This window comes from Daphnia carinata, chromosome 9, assembly GCF_022539665.2.
Source record: "Daphnia carinata strain CSIRO-1 chromosome 9, CSIRO_AGI_Dcar_HiC_V3, whole genome shotgun sequence".
In the NCBI taxonomy this organism is placed as follows: Eukaryota; Metazoa; Arthropoda; class Branchiopoda; order Diplostraca; family Daphniidae; genus Daphnia; species Daphnia carinata.
In genome coordinates this window covers 3,731,714-3,752,089 of record NC_081339.1, presented here as the reverse complement: position 1 = coordinate 3,752,089, position 20,376 = coordinate 3,731,714, and the positions used below count along the sequence as shown (strand labels likewise).

At 38.8% G+C, this 20,376-nt stretch overlaps 5 protein-coding genes across 8 annotated transcripts; 3 read left to right on the top strand and 2 right to left on the bottom strand.

Annotated features, from left to right (window-relative positions):
- Nucleotides 1-4,813: 4,813 nt before the first annotated feature.
- On the top strand, nt 4,814-7,612 carry LOC130688836 (T-complex protein 1 subunit eta-like). The gene is made up of 10 exons (XM_059496964.1): nt 4,814-4,933; nt 5,338-5,421; nt 5,476-5,811; nt 5,884-6,075; nt 6,141-6,305; nt 6,366-6,652; nt 6,714-6,865; nt 6,933-7,121; nt 7,182-7,341; nt 7,413-7,612. The coding sequence occupies exons 1-10, from the start codon at nt 4,931-4,933 to the stop codon at nt 7,465-7,467; spliced, it is 1,623 nt and encodes a 540-aa protein (XP_059352947.1). The 5' UTR covers nt 4,814-4,930; the 3' UTR covers nt 7,468-7,612.
- Nucleotides 7,613-8,093: 481 nt separating this feature from the next.
- On the top strand, nt 8,094-15,310 carry LOC130688996 (endoribonuclease Dicer-like). 2 transcript variants are annotated; one of them, XM_059496959.1, is made up of 21 exons: nt 8,094-8,325; nt 8,440-8,705; nt 8,770-8,951; nt 9,022-9,169; nt 9,226-9,473; nt 9,585-9,702; nt 9,763-9,894; nt 9,969-10,041; nt 10,099-10,360; nt 10,425-10,668; nt 10,736-11,476; nt 11,554-11,641; nt 11,725-11,795; nt 11,865-12,034; nt 12,123-12,369; nt 12,445-12,573; nt 12,663-12,775; nt 12,847-13,221; nt 13,289-13,459; nt 14,733-14,937; nt 15,150-15,310. In XM_059496959.1, exons 1-11 carry the CDS (start codon nt 8,260-8,262, stop codon nt 11,106-11,108), a joined length of 2,112 nt encoding a protein of 703 aa, XP_059352942.1. In that variant the 5' UTR covers nt 8,094-8,259; the 3' UTR covers nt 11,109-11,476; nt 11,554-11,641; nt 11,725-11,795; nt 11,865-12,034; nt 12,123-12,369; nt 12,445-12,573; nt 12,663-12,775; nt 12,847-13,221; nt 13,289-13,459; nt 14,733-14,937; nt 15,150-15,310. The 2 variants fall into 2 exon arrangements, with proteins under 2 accessions (XP_059352942.1, XP_059352941.1); XM_059496958.1 differs by lacking the exons at nt 12,123-12,369; nt 12,445-12,573; nt 12,663-12,775; ... (2 more) ...; nt 14,733-14,937; nt 15,150-15,310 and having other exon boundaries at nt 10,736-11,492; nt 11,865-12,001.
- On the bottom strand, nt 11,323-16,218 carry LOC130689005 (cGMP-specific 3',5'-cyclic phosphodiesterase-like). The gene is made up of 19 exons (XM_057512031.1): nt 15,888-16,218; nt 15,649-15,805; nt 15,143-15,261; nt 14,756-14,914; nt 14,448-14,537; nt 14,189-14,329; nt 13,916-14,083; nt 13,693-13,848; nt 13,380-13,609; nt 13,214-13,319; nt 13,007-13,150; nt 12,859-12,927; nt 12,657-12,767; nt 12,430-12,583; nt 12,227-12,372; nt 12,069-12,152; nt 11,847-11,997; nt 11,722-11,783; nt 11,323-11,595 (listed from the first exon to the last, which is right to left on the bottom strand). The coding sequence occupies exons 1-19, from the start codon at nt 16,197-16,199 to the stop codon at nt 11,323-11,325; spliced, it is 2,832 nt and encodes a 943-aa protein (XP_057368014.1). The 5' UTR covers nt 16,200-16,218.
- A 506-nt stretch (nt 16,219-16,724) lies between these two features.
- LOC130689003 (transmembrane protein 230-like) lies at nt 16,725-17,672 on the bottom strand. 3 transcript variants are annotated; one of them, XM_057512029.2, is made up of 5 exons: nt 17,651-17,672; nt 17,317-17,415; nt 17,128-17,253; nt 17,010-17,066; nt 16,725-16,938 (listed from the first exon to the last, which is right to left on the bottom strand). In XM_057512029.2, the coding sequence occupies exons 2-5, from the start codon at nt 17,413-17,415 to the stop codon at nt 16,858-16,860; spliced, it is 363 nt and encodes a 120-aa protein (XP_057368012.1). In that variant the 5' UTR covers nt 17,651-17,672; the 3' UTR covers nt 16,725-16,857. The 3 variants fall into 3 exon arrangements, with proteins under 3 accessions (XP_057368012.1, XP_057368010.1, XP_057368011.1); XM_057512027.2 differs by lacking the exon at nt 17,651-17,672 and adding an exon at nt 17,490-17,629; XM_057512028.2 differs by lacking the exon at nt 17,651-17,672 and adding an exon at nt 17,473-17,496.
- A 295-nt stretch (nt 17,673-17,967) lies between these two features.
- On the top strand, nt 17,968-19,616 carry LOC130688999 (tetraspanin-6-like). Its single transcript, XM_057512024.2, has 5 exons — nt 17,968-18,235; nt 18,302-18,496; nt 18,568-18,738; nt 18,827-18,946; nt 19,006-19,616. The coding sequence occupies exons 1-5, from the start codon at nt 18,158-18,160 to the stop codon at nt 19,159-19,161; spliced, it is 720 nt and encodes a 239-aa protein (XP_057368007.1). The 5' UTR covers nt 17,968-18,157; the 3' UTR covers nt 19,162-19,616.
- The last annotated feature ends 760 nt before the right edge of the window (nt 19,617-20,376 follow it).

Sequence of the window (20,376 nt, the reverse complement as noted above, 5' to 3'; positions counted from 1 at the left end):
AAAAAAAAGGAGAGACATTTAAAACTACACACACACACACACACAGACATACACTTACACACGCGTTGTTGTTTGTTGCTGTACGTTATTGTGTTGTTGATCATCTTTATTATTATTATTAATCCCATCAGCATAAACGCTACCGTTTCATTTGGAGTTGAAAAACAAAAGAAAAAAACAAACAAATTTTTCCTGGACTTTTTATTTCAAAAATGTCTCGTGCTAAAACGTGAATAGCCTGCGTCAACAACAGGAATTGTTATATACACTGACTAAAATGAAGCATCTCATCCTGCACATTCAGAAAAGTTTGTCTTTTTTTGAGCCATCATTGCCAACTTATTTTGCAAAACTCGGGCAAAAGAAAACTTTGTCTTTTTACTTTTCGGGCTTGTGTTTCTGTGTGTGTGTGTGTGTGTGTACTAATTGACCGAGTATGATACCCCTGGGCACATCACGTTACAGAGCCGTTATAACGCATATTTCTAGCTATTATCCAACAGGGGATGAACAATTGAAAAGAATGATGAGACAAATTAAAAGGAATGCTCGCAGCTATTCGATTTAGGCGTTTGCAACGATCGATTTTAAAGTGGGCAAATATCGATCGCATTAGAAGAGGAATTTACGTTCACGTTATACAGCAGGCGACGTGATTCAGCCTCGTTTCATCCTGTCAGGTTGCAAAAAGGTATTCCAAAGTCGGGCTTAACAACGTCAAAATGTCTGGATCATTTATTTGAAAAAGACGAATATCAGTTGTGGGATTAACATTTCCGATTTCATCGATCGTTGTATCCATGTTTGATTTTTTTATGCCATCAATTGTATACATGTATATTTTTCTGAGGCACGGTTCATCCACCACTTTCGTCTTTTCTCTTTCCATTTCTTAACAAGCGAGCAACTGAAACGCGATCGATCAGCACGAAATGTCGTGACATACAAAGGACAACCCCCTCTCTCTCTCTTCTCTTTTTATGTTTTCTTCTCGTTTTTATATACAGGCATTTTCTTTTTGTTCCCGTTCATTTATTTGGCGACGAGCCAGCGGCTAAAAGAAAAAAAAAAAGTTCCCAGAGTCTACACGCGCGCATCTATATAACAACTTAACAAGGAAGGGAACTGGGTTCGTTCTCTCTCAGCATAAAGATCCAACGATGAGAAAGCAAGAAAAAAAAGGTCTCGTCGAAAAATAAGAAATCAATCGGCTGAGAACTGACTTTCTACTTGTGTGCCTTGGTCGCGCTGTTCGTCCGTCTTCTTTTCGTTTGGCAAAAGCACAATCGTGAGTCGTTCGATCGATATTTGCATCGAGCTCACATACATACAGAGAGAAACTCTGCGGCTATATCAAATTCAGTATGAAGTGCACCTTAAAGCAGCAGCTGATTGGGGGCTTCGCCAATGATTGCACTGTTTCTCTATCTATAGGAGGCCATCAAGTTGGAAGTGTTTGTTCATACAGATGAATGTAGACTGTTTATATACGTATAAGATGTGATGGTGCTTTGCGCTTGTACGTAAAAGTCTTCAGACTAAAATGCTGTGCACTTATTTTGTATGGCAAATTTCGCTGTATGCATAATTTGCAAGTAAATAGTGAGATTGGATTGGCACCAAGAGAATACGTTGCTGGAACGAAATGGACACAATCTTTCTATCTACGCATATATTTTTTGAAAGAATAAGGTTTCGGGTCTTCCTTGACTTTTTATCGTCTACTTCGTTCGCCTAAAAGCAAATTCCATCTATAGGAAACAGCAGCACTTTGATCTTCTACTTGTGTGTTTACACGGACCCTTTTATTTATATTCTTTTTTTTTTTCACATGATCTACCAAACATAGAAGACGTTTGTTGGGTTCAAGTTGGGTGTGTCTTGGCAAACATTCGTACAGTACATAAATCCTTTCATGTGTATTCCCATTTCAACGAATCGACGATGTCATTCATTTGATGCAAACGACGTTTTTTTTTATATTGATAGGCGTTTTTAGAAATAATTGCCATCAAAGATGATGGCGGTAACGTTAATACTCGACTGAAACACTGACGACGTAGAGGTAACTATCTGAAATAAAAAATTCAGATTCTCATAGCGTTTAGTATATGGGAATATCTCGTGCCCAAACTTTTCCTTTTTCTAGATGCAAGTTTCATAAAAGAACACTGCTCTTATATGTGAGTTGTGCCTTTTCGTATATGTATGTACGATTCAAGTATACGTAGAGGTATAAGAGTTATATAGGAAAATATTACACTGTAATGGGATCAACTATTTTCGACATCGGAGTTGTCTCCCTCAGGATATTTATAAACACTTCTGCGGTCACTTGCGCGGTCTTTCTATTTTTCACGATGTCGAACCGATCCCCAATTTCCTGATATCCAAAATCTATTTATATGCGCATACAGGAATAGCTAGGCGAAATTAAATTTCCATTTTTACATAATAGAAACTTCACTCATTTCTTACTACTGAAAAAGGGCTATTGATTCCTACTGAAAAAAAACGGCTATTGAAATTGCTGCTAAATGAACGTGGACCAACAACGTGAGTCACGTCCTATACTAACCGAAAAGGAAAAATTGTTGGGAAAAAATTTGAGACGGCCTCATGATGCTCCGTGTAGACTTGTTTATGCATGTACGTATGTAAGCCATTTTGCTAGATTACATTCCTGGCACCAAAACGGCAAACTGTGCAATCCACATTACACAATGCGTGTCACGTTCACAATATTTCATCCGTTATATATTATACCGTGAAATGCGCAAATATCCGATCGTATAAATTTTGCTGTCTAATATCGATTTTACGCTATATTGTTAGTGACAGGTATCGTTTTCATTTCCAACAATCGAAAATCATTTAGGTTTACATGTTCCATTTTTGCATGTCTTTAAAAAGGGGCAAGTGAAAGTGTGTTTGTGTAATGCAATCAGCCATTTCATTGTTTTATTTTAGTGATAAAGTAATACATTTAGTAATATTCTTATGTTAGAGAAAAACATCTAGGCTATCCTGCACAGTATGTGCTGATGGGAAATATATAGGGTCCCAATGCTGTTGGATATATAACAGCACAATCCAATTATTTCTTTCGTAGTCTACTGGCTGTACTGTCGCCATATATCCAATAACCTATTGCCTGTCTTTCGCTGGGCGTAGTACTCTGCCGGATTGATGTAAACACATTTCATATAAACATCAGAAGAGTTAATAGAACAGCCGTAAAGATTTTATTGATTAAAAAAGAACTTTAAAACTTTTAAATTAATGTTCCAAAATGAGTATTTGACAAAACGTGGTGTTGTATTAATTTTTTTTTCTGAACTTGGTAGAAAATAAGTGAGTTATCTATTAGTTTTGCATGCAAAGCGTTTGCATTTCAGAGAATATAACGTATAGACATTTCAATGTGGAGAGAACACTTTTAATCTCTCCATAGTGTGTCATTATTCACACCATAGAAATTTTTCCTGCTCTGGGATACAATTAATAGGTTTTTTTTTAGTTAAAAAAAGAAAAGTTCCCTTACAATTATTAAATACAATAGATAGTCCATAAGGCAGTTTTTGAGTATAGATACCGTAGGGCTACAGGACGCGAAGCACAGTATACTGACGAAAGATGGAGGGCATATGTATAGTGTAGAAGGTCATTAACACAAAAGCACTGGGGCGGATGTCATTACTCGCTCCGGTTCAACACACCACGGCACTTATGTGTGTAAAAGTACAATCGATTTTTTTTCTCCCCTCTCTTATTTCGTTCTTTGCTTGAGTTCTATAATACGAGCTGCTGTGTTCTTATAGAGGACAGAAAAGAAAAAAGGATTTTCACTCTATCCGGAGTCGCATATTTTTTGCTTTAAATATTGTTTTAGATTTTTTAAAATTTATTAATGTACTTGATGCAGCCATTTTGGAACCGTCGTTTGTCTTTGCCTCATATATGTTTCTCTATTTTTTTAAAATATTATAATGCGTCATCATTTATTAGACACTTATATAGTCTGTATGCCATTTTCCCATTTACGAAATGATGTTTACCTGTAATGGCTATTTGTGTAACATTTCAGTTTGAATTATATGAATTTTGTCGCCTTGATCTCAAATATAAATCCTATTTGGTTGTTGATATATGCAAGCTTTGTATATTTTTAATATAAGATGATTGATTTTTAAAATGCTTGGAGCACCAAACAGATAGGAACCACATTTTTAGTGGCTTTCATCACCAGTTGGAAGTCCCTTCGGAGCCACACGAATAATTGGAAAAAGGAGCAATGGTGAACCAATCATGTGAGACCTTTATATATATTTGCAGCAAACCCCCCCGCAGCACGTGTAATAACAGTGTAACAACGTTATCAAGAGCCTTTGCTGCCTGCATGCTGTGTAATATGTTCTTGATTAAAAACCGTAAATTTCTCAATATATTACGCTTCACTGGCTGGCTCCCTCGTTATTAGGTCTACATGTTTGGGATTTATACACGATCGAGCATAGAAGCAGCTATTGCGAAAGATAAAATATATCTGATGGAAACAAAAAAAATGTTTTTAATTTCTTTTCTCTTTTCGTGATTGATCAATACTTTTTAGCAAACACAAAATGGTATTGCCACGCCATCTTGGATGATTCAGCGACATAAATAATTAAAGAATAAAAAGCCTAAATATATTAAATAGCATCAAATCAGCTTACTCTTTGAGTTTTGGTTCAAGATGGACTAATGGCAAGTGCATTACTACTCTTATTCATCGTTTCTACGCGGGATCGATAGAGCGCACTATCGATACGCAGCTAAATCGAATGATCGTGAGTAATCGTTTTACTGTCTCGTGCATTCTGCTTCTCCAGTTCCGCAAAAAACGTGCGTAACCGGTGTGCCGATTGTTCCTACCCAATATTCTACTAAAATGGTAAATGTATTGGCCTTTTTAATGTATATCATACTTAGTAAAGGGAAGAATGAATATTCTGGACAAACTTTGTGGCTGTTATATGCTTTTCCCATTGTGAACAAGCGGCCGGCACGTGCAGCAGAATCCCGCCCCGTGACAAGCACATGACGTTTCATTAATGCAATATGACTTGCTGTACTTAACTTGTCGTTTAATTTAGTAATTTTTTCCTTAAGTGCAATCTTGAAATGTTTCAATACTTATGTGGAGGATGGCAAAAAACTAAATTCTTTTTTTGTAAGCGAAGCTTGATTTTGAAATTTTGAAACCTTTTCTTTGTCATTTGATTTTGCTTTATTAATTATTTTTTACATAATATTAATAATTTTCTGTTTCACCAATTCCTGTTTTTTATGTAACAGCAACCACAAATCATCCTGTTGAAAGAGGGGACTGAGGCTTCTCAAGGAAGGTCCCAAATCATTTCAAACATCAATGCTTGCCAGGTAACTTACTTTCCATAAAATGCAAAATATAGAGGTAAAGAGCAAGTTTATTAGGCAATCGTTGATTGTGTTCGAACAACTCTTGGCCCCAGAGGAATGGACAAATTGATGGTTGAAGCCCAAGGGAAAGCCACAATTTCCAATGATGGAGCAACAATAATGAAATTGCTTGATGTTGTTCATCCGGCTGCCAAAACCTTGGTAGACATTGCAAAGTCACAGGATGCGGAGGTAGGAGATGGAACCACAAGTGTTGTCCTCTTGGCTGGCGAATTTCTCAAGCAAATGAAACCATTCATTGAGGAAGGTGTTCACTCTCAAATCATCATCCGCAGTGTCCGTAAAGCTACACAGCTGGCTGTTCAGTTTATCAATGAAATTGCTGTCAAGGTACAATCATATTTAAATAGAATCTCATTCATTTTGCTATATAAGATGTTAACCTGATCATATTTTAATCAGCCCAAGAAAGATGATGAGGTAGAACTGAGACAATTGCTTGAGAAATGTGCTGCCACTGCTATGGGATCAAAGCTAATCAATCAACAAAAAGATTTCTTCTCAAAAATGGTTGTAGATGCTGTCATGATGCTTGATGAACTTCTGCCGCTCAACATGATTGGCATTAAGAAAGTTCCAGGTGGTGCATTGGAGGTAAAGAAATGAAACATCTTGGTATTCTAATTGCAGATGTTACAATTTGTTCATATTTCTGTTAGGATACTCTGCTCGTAGCTGGTGTTGCTTTCAAGAAGACCTTCTCTTATGCTGGATTTGAAATGCAGCCTAAACAGTACACTGATCCCAAAATTGCTCTGCTCAACATTGAGCTCGAACTGAAGGCTGAGCGCGATAACGCCGAAGTTCGTCTCGAGAGCGTCGAGGTAATTTTTTTCCACTTCAAACATTTCTGACACCCTGATAACGTAGTGATGTATATCCAGGAATATCAAAAAGTGGTGGACGCCGAGTGGACTATTTTGTACGACAAATTGGAGAAACTGCATTTGAGCGGAGCTAAAGCCGTTCTGTCCAAACTTCCGATTGGCGATGTTGCTACACAGTATTTCGCCGATCGTGACATGTTCTGCGCCGGCCGAGTCCCCGAAGAAGATCTCAAACGTACCATGAAAGCTTGCGGTGGTTCCATCTTAACCACAGTAGCTGATCTTAGCGACTCCGTCCTCGGTACCTGTGAACATTTCGAAGAGAGGCAAATCGGTGGTGACAGGTGAATCTTTTATTAATGAATTGCTCAATTTCGATTTGTAAGGCTGGTTTTCTGCCCGTAGATTCAACATTTTCACCGGCTGTCCTCAAGCTAAGACTTGTACTATTATTATTCGTGGAGGAGCAGAACAGTTTATGGAAGAAACTGAACGATCTCTACACGATGCCATCATGATCGTACGTCGTGCCAAGAAGAACGATGCCGTCGTTGCAGGTAACATCTAGATTCTTTTACGTATTTTCATCCTCTTGTTCTAATTTATTTTCTACATTGAAAACAGGTGGTGGGGCAATTGAAATGGAACTGTCAAAACATCTTCGCGATATTTCACGTACGATAGCCGGGAAAGAGCAGATGCTAATCAGCGCAATTGCTCGAGCCCTTGAAGTCATTCCGCGACAGCTGTGTGACAACGCTGGATTTGATTCCACCAATATTTTGAACAAGCTTAGACAAAAACACGCTCAAGGTAGGGGGTTTCTCACAACCTTCATGACTTTCACGCTAAATGTTGAAATCTCATTGAAAGGTAATCGCTGGATGGGTGTCGACATTCTTAACGAAGATGTTGCCGACAACATGGAAAAGTGTGTTTGGGAACCTTCTTTGGTGAAAATTAATGCTTTGAGTGCTGCTTCCGAAGCTACGTGCCTCATTCTTTCGGTGGACGAGACCATTAAGAACCCTAAGTAAATGGCAAAACAATTTTCTGCACATTTTAATTGGAACTGTTTATACTAACCAGGTGTCAAATTTTTAGATCTGGAGAAGGCCCGGCTCCCCAAGGCCGTCCTGGAGCAAGACGTCCATTCTAGACACACTTCGCTTTGGCTTGATCAAAAGACAGCACATTTTCTTTCGTTACTTTTCAATTTTGCTTCGCTACTTCCTCGGTCGTGTCTTGATGTGATTGTTGAAAGCCTGCTACTTGATTAATACATTGCAACCACTCTCACACTAGTAAGAAGCCATAAATAATGGTTTTTCTTAAATAAATTTACAGTTAATTAAAAATTTAAGATGATAGCTTTACATACGTTTCACCTCAGATTCGACAAATTTTGGTTGATTGTGCTTTATTTGAAGTGCTCGTTCTATGCTGACGCCATATACGAAGTTGCAATTTGCAAACATGGTAAATTTAGAGTTTGGGCTAATCTTTTTTAAAAGTTTTTTTTCAAACCTATATTCTCTGTAATCTTTTTTAAAATAATGATAAACAATATATACCTCTGGTCGCTGCTCAATTTAGTTTTGATAGTAAATTTTAGCGATGTGTCATCGCTGTAGTTTTCATTTGCATAAATTTAGAATGTTTCCGCTCCTTGTCGAAAAAATATGAAAACGTAAGGTTGGCGCGCACAAGTACTCTAATATCTGACCTAGTATTACAGTACTATTCAGGAAAAGTACAATACACATTAGTATTGTATTCCAGGTACCATTATGAGAAACTGGTGACTGGTGTAAGTCAGGTAGATTATAGATACGAATTGTCTAGGTTTACACGTAAGAACTGTCTTCTCGCTCTCGCAGTCTTCTTTGCTTTTGAATTTACACAGTCATTAATTTTACATTGCCAAGTTAATCTCAGAGTAAACATAGTTATGGAAGCTACAGAAAACACCAAATTGGTTGACAACTATGAGGGTTTCAGTCCAAGAGATTACCAGGTACTATGCATTACATATTTTTCACAGCTAACAATTTCCAATATAGTAGCTATAGTGTAATTGTTTTGCCAAGGGACATAAATCTTTTCATGTCATTAAACTTTTCTACTACAGATAGAGCTATTCCAAGCTGCCTTGGACGATAACATAATTGTATATCTCCCGACTGGCTCAGGAAAGACACTGATAGCAGCTCTTTTGATCAATGAAAAGTCCAAAGAAGTCACAAAGTCTTTGCATGCTGGAGGGAGACGAACAGTGTTTCTTGTTCCGACAATCGTTCTGGCAATACAACAGGCAGCTTATTTGAGGAAGCACACATGTCTAAAAGTACAGGAATTCTATGGAGGGATGGGTGTGGACTTGTGGGGGAGAGGCAAGTATGTTTCACTTCCACATTAATTCATTAGAGAGAAAATCAGTATAATATTCATTTATCATTAGATGGCAAATGGAATTCGAAAATAATCATGTTCTAGTGATGACTGCCCAAGTTTTTGTTGATATCTTGAATCATGCCTTTTTTTCACCATATCAACTCAATTTGCTGGTATTTGATGAGTGCCATTCAGCAGTAAAAGACGCACCGATGAGACAAGTTCTCACGAAACTGCAAAGCTGCGATGGTAACACTCTTGGTTTAAAGCATACTGGTCTTTATGAATGATCCCATTTGGTGCTTTTCCTTTTATATAGTTGCTCGACGACCAAAAATCCTGGGGCTTACAGCAGCTTTGTTTAGGAAACGGTGTAAACCACGCGAAGTGCATGGCATAATTAAGCAACTCTCTGAAACAATGGGATGCATCGTGAGAATTCCGTCTGACATACAAACAGTCTACCGGTATTTGGAATCTTCTTTATTTCGAAGTTTAGCTCTTCCTATTTCATTTGAATAAGCTCCTCGACGAAACCTTGTGAGGTCGTTTTTCAACATGATGACTTCGACACGGGACTGGATCCTGTTGCAAGAGAGTTGAGTGCATTGATACGAAGTTTGCTACTATCCTGTCGTTGGGTTGTCCATGATTCTCTACAGCAGTGTCAACCGCATGGACTATGGAATCCATATACCGTCCAGAACACGGTCAAAACCGATATATTAAGCGACCCCATTAAAGACATTGCCTTCGTACTGGAGAACTTTGGTAAAATAAAATTTAAAAAATATATATAAATTAATAAGTAAATAAAGACATTATGTATTCGACATTCACAACTTTATTGTAATAAGAGTTATGCTATTTCTTGATTAATAGGACCCTATGGTGCTTTTCATTGCGCACAAGTCTACATTCCAATTTTAGAAAGAGCTAAAATGAGACAAAGAAACATTTCTGATATTAACAAAGTCATAATTCTCTGTCATCAAATACGGTACTTTCCAAAAAATATTTTAATATCATAACAGTTTGCTTTTAAAATGCAAACGTTTAGTGAAATTTGTGCACCTTTTTTTGCGAATTACTCCGCGAAAGATCGCCTAACAGTCTTTGTTCAACCCAATGTGAAAAGATTATTGGACATTATCCGCAACTTCAGCCCAGAGCATTGCGATCCCGATGAAAAGTAAGTCGATTACATTGAAGAATAGACATTCTACATTACTTCTTTATATTTATTTATATATTCTTTTCATATAGAAAGTTCAAAATGTGTTGCATCGTTTTTGTCGAACGTAGGTCAATGGCTAGTGTCCTGTACCATTACCTGAAGGTAGTTCTTTCTTGACGTGGTTTATCTTCAATCTAATTGGTGTTCCGTGATTATTAGGATATCCGAGTACATGATACCACCTTGGAATTTGTGAAGCCGTTATTTACCATGGGGCAGGCGGCAGCGTCCACCTCCACTCTCACAGAATCACAAATTCTAAACATGAACCAAAAAGAAATTATGCGAGATTTTCGGGAAGGACATTGCAATTTGGTAGTGGCCACAAGTGTCCTGGAAGAAGGCGTTGATATTCCTGAATGTAATTTGATTATTCGTTTCGACAAATTTCGAACTTATTGCGACTACGTCCAAACCAAAGGTATAATTTTAGCACAGGTTTTAGAGAAAGATTGATATTAATTCTAATCACATCGAGAAAACAGGCCGGGCCAGATCTGTGAGAGCGTTTTATTTTATTTTGGTGAGCCACAGTGATACGGAAAAGCTACTAGATGATTTGGCTCAATTCCATTCCATTGAACAGCAGCTAGTAGCCACAAGTAACATTGAGGAAGATAAAGACGCTATTATAGACAATATGTTTAGTCAGATTATCGAACCCTATCAACCATTTGGCGAAGAAGGGCCACGAATTACCTTACAGAGTAGCATATCACTGATCAATAGGTATAATAACAAACCCTTCTGACCCTAAAAATTTAGCAAAGGTATGAATAATTTCGTTGTCATGCAGATACTGTAGCAAACTTTTATCGCATGGACCTTCAGTGTTGGTTCCCACATGGAATATCGCAGAAGTGGATGAGAACCGAATTGATCCCTTGTTACTGCAGAGAATAAAGGAACTAGTGAAACGGCTGCCAATTACGAAACCTCATACGGGTCAGGCGGCTACAGTTTCCCATGGCTTCTATCAATGTCAACTCCTGTTACCAAAGAGCTCCCCTTTGCAAGAAGAAATTGTTGGTGAGCCAATGCCAACGAAACGCTTAGCCAAACGGACAGTAGCTTTGCGAGCCTGTCAGCGTCTTCATACACTAAAGGAGTTGGACGATCTTCATCTTCTCCCAGTCAGTCACCGTAACATAGTAAAGCAGTTAAGTTGATCGATGTGCGCAGCAAACTGAGAAGTATTTTTGTTTTGATACTGTAAGTTCACGTTTCATTAATTACTAGGATTGCGAATATTTGTTGTAATATCGACTGCACATGTTAATCCAGAATATTATTACAGAAGAAGACAGTTCTCAACGCAAGGGGTATTACAATTTTTACTTTAAGGTTAATAGCAAAAAGAAAAGAAAAACGTGCTAAAAGGAATCACGAAATGCTGCATAGTTTACTAGTGTAATCGCGACTCGGACGCAAGGGTTTGATATCGACCAATTCCGTCGGACTATTGAGGCTCATGGATCGCATCCTGACCAAATGTTTGGAGGCTTCTTGGTGAGGACTAACGGGAGCCGAATCAGACGTACTCATGACTTTTGGTAACTTAAGTATAGATTTTGTCGTTATTTTGGGTGATTTCAATATTGATTTGGGATGCAGGTTTCGATTTTCTTTGTCGTATCGGTCGCTACTTTTTCTCACCTGAAGTTTAAAAATGGAAACCAACGAAAAACAGAAAAAAAAGTTGGTAAATGCAGATCTTGATTAACTTCATGGCGTTCCCCCTGATTTCAGTGTCACTGAATTACACATATCAATTGCAATTACCAGTTGATTCGAGGCGCTCAAATCCGTCACAACTAGAGGTATTTTCTCCTGTTCTTTGCTTCCTGCGATAAAGCGTAAGTAACGTTTAAAATAGGCATACCAACAAATAGAAAAATGAAACTTACCAATAATATGTTCTACAGGTTTGTCAATGAAAGGGTGATCGATCCACGTCAACCCTATGTCCACCAAATCGGAGAGTTTCTTCCATTGCTCGCGGTTGTTCAAACACGTCTCATAGATAGGTTTGACCCAAGGAAACGATTCGGAAAGCGCCTTTTCTCCCCAAAAATGAGAAAGGTTAAATATTTCGGTGAATTCTTTGACAAATGCCGGCAATTATTTACTCTGTAAAGAGGTAAACAAATCGAATCTATAAATCCAATTTGCATTTTCGGTAGATTATCTTTCTCGTCTCGGTCCATCATTGCCTGTGACGAAGGCAAAAACACAACTTAATACGTTTAAATAATCAACAAGGAACGCGTAAAGAAAAAATACATACAATGGGCGTCTCGTTAAGCTGCAATTTCTCCATGTCACCCTGCTCGAAAAACTCTTCCGCAACTAGTTTAGCTACTCGATGTTGAATGGACCACGGCTTGGCAATGGCACTCACGTCACAACCAGTCATCATCATCCCACACAGTACTTGAATCCGAACAACTCATGAAAATTTGGTTGATCTAATTTGTATTTTGTACGTACGCAATTTCTGATCAGGATCCTGCCAATCAAATTCTCCGTTTTCCACCATGTCGATAAAACGATTTTTCTTGCGGAAGTAAACCGCCAAATCAGTTGAAAGGATGGAATGCTCAATCAAGTGCATGGCTGTCCTGTACTGCACAGGTGAGAGCGACTGATTTAAACGATCATTAGCAAACGAATAGGTATCATAGAAAATGTTGTCAATAACTAGTTTCCACGCTTACTTGTAGGATGTTATTGGAATCCTCGCTAAGAATCATTATGCATTGATCTAAATGATGGTGTTCCATAGTAGAAGTTGAGTAGAGGATAGCTAACGGAGACATCACTTTCGACTTCCAAGGTAAACAAAGAAAACTCATTCAAGTTTAATCAACCGATATGAGATGCGCTGTTTTGTATGCACAGCGAAAGGTGTCTTGTTACCTGGAAGGCATTGTTGGTTCCACGGTGATCCAAATCGTGACATAAGCAGGCAACCAGCAAACTCAAGATCTACCCTAGCCAAACAGTCAATACATTTGTCATCATGCGTACACGGGAGCGACACAAAGAAGACAAAGTTTGCACTTGCATCGAGATCCGTCATGAACTGCTCCATCTTTCCGGTTTTCAAAAGGGCAAACATGGTCTGGGCGACGTTGAGTGCGTGGCGCCAATTGTGATACTTGACCGGTCGATAATTCTTCTTCACGCTCAGAATCCATCCACAAAGCACCTGGATCCAAAACGAAAATCATTTTTTAATATGGACGTTATCGATCGACGCAAACGTGCCGACCTTGTAAGGTATATGAAACGTATTGATGAGGTCACAGTGGATAAACATGCGTAACACAGCTTTGCAAGTATCTAGGTCCGATAGTTCAAAATCGATGAAATCGTAGCTGTGGAAAAGAACAATCCCATCAGTGGAAACGCATCGAAGTAAACCAGAAGGAAATTACTTTGTGAGATTGTAGTACTCGGTCGAGGGAACGACATCATTTTCCAGCTGTTCAACGTCTTCTTCATTAGCACGGGAATGGTAAGACAGGCATTCGATGGCCACTTTTTGTTTTGCTGATAGCTTAGACACTTTTTCGTACGTTTGCGTATTATGGATTGCCATTCCGCAAAAGAGAGCGAACGATTCGACGGCCAACTTATCCGATGACGTAAATGATTTTCCATCCACCTTTAGTAAGCAATTGAGCACGCAATCAAAGGATAAAGACGCTGTTCGTACCGATTCGACAATTGTATGGTCTGATTACGCACCTTGTTCAGCAGTTGCACTACACCCACAACGGCTGATTGCGCATTGTAGATTGGAAGCGACAAAAACTGGTTGATGGGTGCGGCGACGCCTCTCAGTAATTTGGCAAGTTCAGGGCAACAATCACTATAGTCACTTATTTCATTAATGCGTATCACCTGGGACGAATTGCGAATTCGCCGTTAGAATTAATTTAAATAATATTAAGCGTTATTTGTTGCCGACTTGGCGTTTCTCGGCCACAAAACGTGCCAGATCCGTGAACGTCGATTCTTGAAGTTGAGCGCTAGATAGAAAGTTTATTTCACACCGTTGGCTGCTGCTCATCTGGCTGGAAGCACTTCCATCATTAATGTACTCGAATCCGGACGTAATGTCCATTTCTTGACCATGCTATCATCCCAAAAGAATCGGAAGAAAAGGGAAACGTAAAACTTTGTGTGAAAGACAGGAACCAAAGACTTGTGTTGGGATAATAGGGCAAACTTCTGAGCTTACGCTTGCATCTGATGGCGAAAAGACGTAAATAACTATACGTCGACAGTGAAGATAGTTGCGCGCATTTGCCATCATAAGTTCGACCAACTTTTTCAAAGACGTTTGCTCCTGGAAGATGGATTGCGCCAAGCCAAGGAGCACCTGCATAATTCAGCGCGATCCACACAGACAGTTTTCAGACAAAGTTGCGTAGAACGTGCGATCGAGAAGAAAAAGGCGTAGCTTTAAAGATTTACGGTGTTTTTTTTTAGATGTTTACCTGATTCCGTTGCTTCTCGTTCTGTACGCGTAAAAAGAGCCGAGCGTTCTGAATCCCAATCCCGGCAAAACAGAGGTAACGTCTAAAGATCTTTGATACCCACACAAAAGATGAAATCGGATTCCTGCCATGTATGCCAGCCAAATATAACAAATGGGGGGGAAGATCGATAGCAAGACAAGAATATTTTCAACCACAGCCGTGCATGTGAGCAACTTGAGCATACGATTACTTCAAACACATTTTTATTAACCTCTCCTTTTCTTTTTCTTTTTTAATTGCAAGATGAAAGACGAACTGATTACTACCTCTTCATCTGATGTCGTGAAGCCATTGGGAGTTCCCTTCTTGTTAACCATTTGGGCCACACCGACAACGCCACCTTGTCGATTGAGAATGGGGAGGCAGAGGATGCTGTGTGTGACGTAGCCCGTTTTCTTATCTATCTCGGACAGGAAACGCTCGTCCTGGGATGCCCCCTCAATCCGAGGTAAATTCAAAGAGGAAAGAGATACGACAGCGTGCAATCGATTTCCGCAATCAGTACTGGATAACTCTTTAACACACACACACACACACCAAACCCCCCGGGGTAAGCTCCCTATAAATCTCCTCTGAGTATTCTGTAGCTTGTCTAACCCAAGGGTGTTTAACAAAAAACAACAAAAACCGCATAATCAATTCTTTGTACTTACCCGATAGGCGTCCACAATCCGCAGCCCTGATTTGGTGAGGGCTACATGGCCGGCTATTCCGCTTCCTAGCGGAATAGGTTGCGCTTCTAGGGCTGCCTTCAGCAAAGTATCGTCGAAATCTGTCATTGAAAACCATTAATAAGATTGGTTATTGAGTTTCGGAACCAATTTCCATCTCCTTAGATCTACCATTATATTTATTTTATTTTATTTTTTGTAAGGACTTGATTTGATTGCAAGACTTGCCCTTTTCAAAGGAGGCGCCCCTTCCAGCATATTTACTAAAAGGGGCTTCCATAGCAGTTAGCCTGCCTGCATATACAGCTATATATTTGTATATCCTTTTAAAAAGGGAAGAAGAATACGCTGTTTCAACAGGGGAAAAAAAATCTATTTCAATGACGAAAGCAAGAAAAACTCCATCTGGCACACCTATACTCTATTTCGACACCCATACTAGCGGAACTAAGCCACAACTACACGTTGTTTCTTTGTAAAAGACATACCCGAATCGACGGTGACATCGAAGAGTTTTGGAACAAGGTAAGGTGTTCCCACATCTTCCTCGCTAAAATGATCTCCGTTGACGGATTCCACAAGGAAGAGAGAGCCTCGGTCAGCTGCTGTTAATCGCCCGACGTTAACTAAAATCTTGTGGCATAACTGGGAAGAAGAACGGCGATACTTTTTTTTTCGTCCCATCATAAAGAAAACGAAAAAATTATCTATGTGTTAATGCGGTTACCTGGTGAAGATCTAGCTCGGTGGCAATATCTTGAACCATCGATAGAAAGACGTCGCTCTGGTCTGTCACTTCTGCCATTCCCGGAGCAACTCCTAACGCGTCGACAGGTGGAGCGTGAATCCAGCTCTCATTGCCTGCCACACGATCTCTTATCAGGCGAGGGAAGAGGATGAACACGGTAAGGGCTCGAAGGCATAGTTGCCTTGACGACGTTGTTTTTATAGATTGAAGAATCAGAACGAAATAGACAGCAAGCAGTAGAACACATATTGATAAGTAAGCCTCTGACGTCACCCGTCTACGTAGAAACATTTCTTTCTACTTTCGAGTACATATATTTATAGCCTCGATACACGCTATGGTAAACAAATAGTATTCATAATGATGTTAATCTTAGGTGCGCATGTTCTGTTGTCTCTCCATAACCGAGAAGGTATCACTGAAGAAGCCAGTTAAAAATAGACGCAACTTCATAACCAAACAGTTGGGTCAGTTGACATAGCTACTCGTAAGCATCAAACGAATACAGGCTAATTCAGATTCGAAACAGATTTCCAACCTGCGTCAGACCTCATTAGTGAAAGGTACACGTTGAAGAAAAAAGAAATCGCGAGAAACAAATCCTAGCTGAAGAGGAAACCTGAAGGTCAGCGCCAATACATCGTAATTTTAGAACGGTACATGCAATACAGCAGATTATTCTCAGAGCAGCACTTCAAAATTATTTCCTTATTCGCGGAAAGAGGAAATATCTGAAACTTGACCACGGGGTCGGCGAATCAAGTTGTGAGATGTTAGCTAAAAGTGCAAAGCTTTACATTGAATGTTACTTAAAAATTTTACATCTTATATTGTATTCCGCAGCAACACAATATTAAGATAAGAGAATTCGATGGCACTTGCGATATACTTGATACTTCAAATTACATACAGAACATAGCGAGAAACAAAACCAGTGAAAGAAAAAGACCTAATTAAATCCCGGAATGTCTTCGAACGAGAACCCTTTGCAACCCGTAAATGCGAGAAAAGCAATTCTCACATGATACACCTGAACAAAGATTTATAATGGTTAATAAAAGAGTTAAGCAAAATAGGTTGAGAAGTAAAATAAATGTTTACTCCTGGGATGAACATTATTAAACCTATGATAATTAGCGGCCATGTGCGATCCCCATACTATAATAGAAAACTGGAGACATTACAAATATCTGTTTCAAAGTTGAAATAACTATCTTGCCTTTGAGTCAATAGTTCCAGAAACCAAGAGGGAACCAAGTATAAGAAACACTGTTCCTCCAACAAATAGTGCAAATGACAGAAGGATGGCTTTCCATGGAATCTTTTGGGGCGAACTTTGTTCAAACTATTACCAATGAAACCAATCCTGTTGCCTAATCAATTGACTAAAACAAAAATTTGATATTACCTGCATATCCACAAAACCATCATTTTGTGCTGTCATGCGATGATACTGAACATCATCATGACGAGAGCTGTTCATTTTATTGGGTGTTTTTCTGATCATCTAGAATAAAGGAAAAATAAATATAGTAAGTGTGGAAATCTGTTAAGTAAATTCAACATTTTTTTTTGTGGTACTCTGCTTTCCAAGAAATTCCTAGAGCAGATCCAAGAAGATCCACAGAATGTAATTTCACAAAGCGTAACACTAGTTGTTAGCACAAAACAATGAAACTACCAAGTGTTTTAAGTTGTTATTGATTGATTTTAACACAAGGATCACTAAATAACAGTAACACCTATCGTATCTCACGCCGTGTGATGCTCCATTGGCTAAATAAATTTATATTGCAACTCAAGAACACTTGTTAGTGAATATATTTTTCGTCTGCTAACCGAAGGACTGTGTGTCTAAGGTGATGGCTGAGGTGTCTCAAGTATTTTTAGGCTAGAGATTGTAGTAGTTAGTTTTAGGCGAGCAACGTGTAAAGCTGCGAAATATTGGTTGAAAAGTCGAAATTTTTCATCGTGTCTCATGAGGACGTTAAACAAAGTATGTTGAATGTTTGAGGCGAGCGTGTGGCAACCGGCAAATGGGCTGTGTGGCAAGTGTGCAACATCTGTCTGTGGATTTGGATGGCTGTTTTGTTATTGATTCGGGTAAGCCCAAGTTGTCTCAGTAGGGCATTAGAGAACGCGTAGAGTACGTCACCCATCGTAGTTGACTGTTTCTTGTACCCAAGTCCAGTCCACGAATACTACAAATATCCTAAGTTTGTAATCAGCTACTAATAATCTGTCACAAAATGCCGGCTCGTTTTCAGAGCGGATGGACTCTGGCTTTTATGAAAATTCTTCTTGTTGTCTTTGACTTTGCACTTTGGGTACGTTATATTTATTGTTTAAAGATGTTTATTCAGTTTCTTGTGACTGATTTGTTTTTTTTTTAGGTATTTGGGTGTGCTGTTCTGGCTGTTGGTATCTGGATGAAATTTGAAGTCCACAAGTTTATTGACATAAACCCATCAAATCCTGTTGCTTCTCATGTTGCCATCTTCTTCATGTCCGTTGGAGTTGCCATCGCTCTTGTGGGCCTTATGTCCTGCTACTGCACTCTGTCTGGAAATCCCATCCTCCTCTATCTTGTTAGTATCAACCCTAAACAAATTTTTTCATTAATTCATAGCTGAACAATGTTCATTGTTAATTTCTTTAGTATTCAGCTTTCTTGGGGGTAGTACTTGTGGTACAAATTAGCATTGGAATTGCTGCATTTGCATATCAGGATGCAATCAAAGTTAGCTTCAAGAATGGCTTAAAGAATAGTATGAGAAACTATAGGAATGTTGAAGCCAACCGAGATGCAGTTGATACCATGCAAGCTACGGTAAGCCAAACATGGCAAAATTGATTTCACTGTCAAATTCTGATAATGTACGAAAGTAAATGATATATCATGATGACTGGAATTTCAGTTGAAATGTTGTGGTGTTGAAAGCTATGAAGATTGGAAGGATTATGGACTACTAGTTCCAAATTCATGCTGTAAAGTTCAGAACTGCAATCCGAAGAATCCTACAATGATAAACGAAGTTGTAAGTAAAACCGAGAGGCATTCCCATCGTCTCATATGACTAACTACGTATAAATTTAGGGCTGCTATACGACCGTAGTTACCTTCATAAGTTCATCCGGCAAGTTGATTGGAATAATCTGTCTAGCAGTGGCAGGTTTTCACATCTTAGGGCTGATTCTGACTTGCATGCTGGCCAACTGCATTAACAAATGGAAATACGAAACAATCCTCTAACTTCGAACACCCACCTAGACCATGGCATCGACTGGCGTTTCTGCATACGGAACTCACGTAATTTTCGGTGTTCTTACCTGTTTCCTTTCAACAATATGCACTGGCATACATGTGTTCGTTTTAATCGTCATTTTATGCCAAATTTATTACTAATCTTGCAACATCAGCATCGCCCCGAAGTGCAAACTATGTTACCTTCTTAATCAAGAAATCTCATCACATGTTTGATGTGAACTAGTCCTGCATGCAAATGGCTTGCACATGTTAACCGATTTTGATCCAAAAATTTCAATCAACTATTTTTTCAGTAGACTGTATTCATTGCTAAATATTTGTGGTACATTATATTGTTTATCTTGCATACCCTCCCTTCAGTCAAATTCTGTGTATGATGTTTTTTTGTCTTATGCTGGACATTTACTAATACATACATATTGCAAGACAATCAAAAGGATGAACAGTTATATTTCTGTAAACCAGATACCTTGCTGATATAACTGTTAAACCATTAAGCTATAAAAACTTGGAACAGTAGGCATCACAGGCCTTCTTGGTTTACTGCAAAAGAAATTTAAGTAAGCCCGACCAGCATTGCACTGAATCACTCTAGTATGGCAATCCGTTTTACCCCCCCCCGACTTTTTTCGGTCGGGCTTAAATTTTTTTTCTGAAAAAACTGACACTCATCGGAATTGGTTGAATATTACAGGATTTACTCAAAATTGAATGCTGATTCCCAATAAATTGCTATTTTTTTTAATGAAATTAATTGTTTTTGAAATACACCGAGTATTTGACGCAATGCTAGCGCGCCAGTACGCTACAGCGCTAGTGCGATGCTTATTTTGTCGGGCTTATTTTAAAACCTGGCCAAACAGTATTTCCACTAGATGGCGCTGCAGATTCATCCGCCTCTAGCGTGTGAAATGGAACTATTGTTATTTTTTTGTTGTCATGTGATTCTCATTGTTTACTTTGTTTTTACGTTTGACAACGTGTATTTGAGTTTCCCTCGTCTGAACGGTATCGTTATTTCGTTTTTTTTGTTGTTTACCTCCACCCCTATTATCGATGTGCAAATATTGCACTGCTTCATTACCTAAACGAAATGTCAGCCGTTGCACTTGGGCTTAGAATGAGGTAATATTAACATACTTTTGGGAAACCAGCTCTCGTGTTGTATCATTCTGGGTAAAGCTAGTGTTTCAAGCAGAA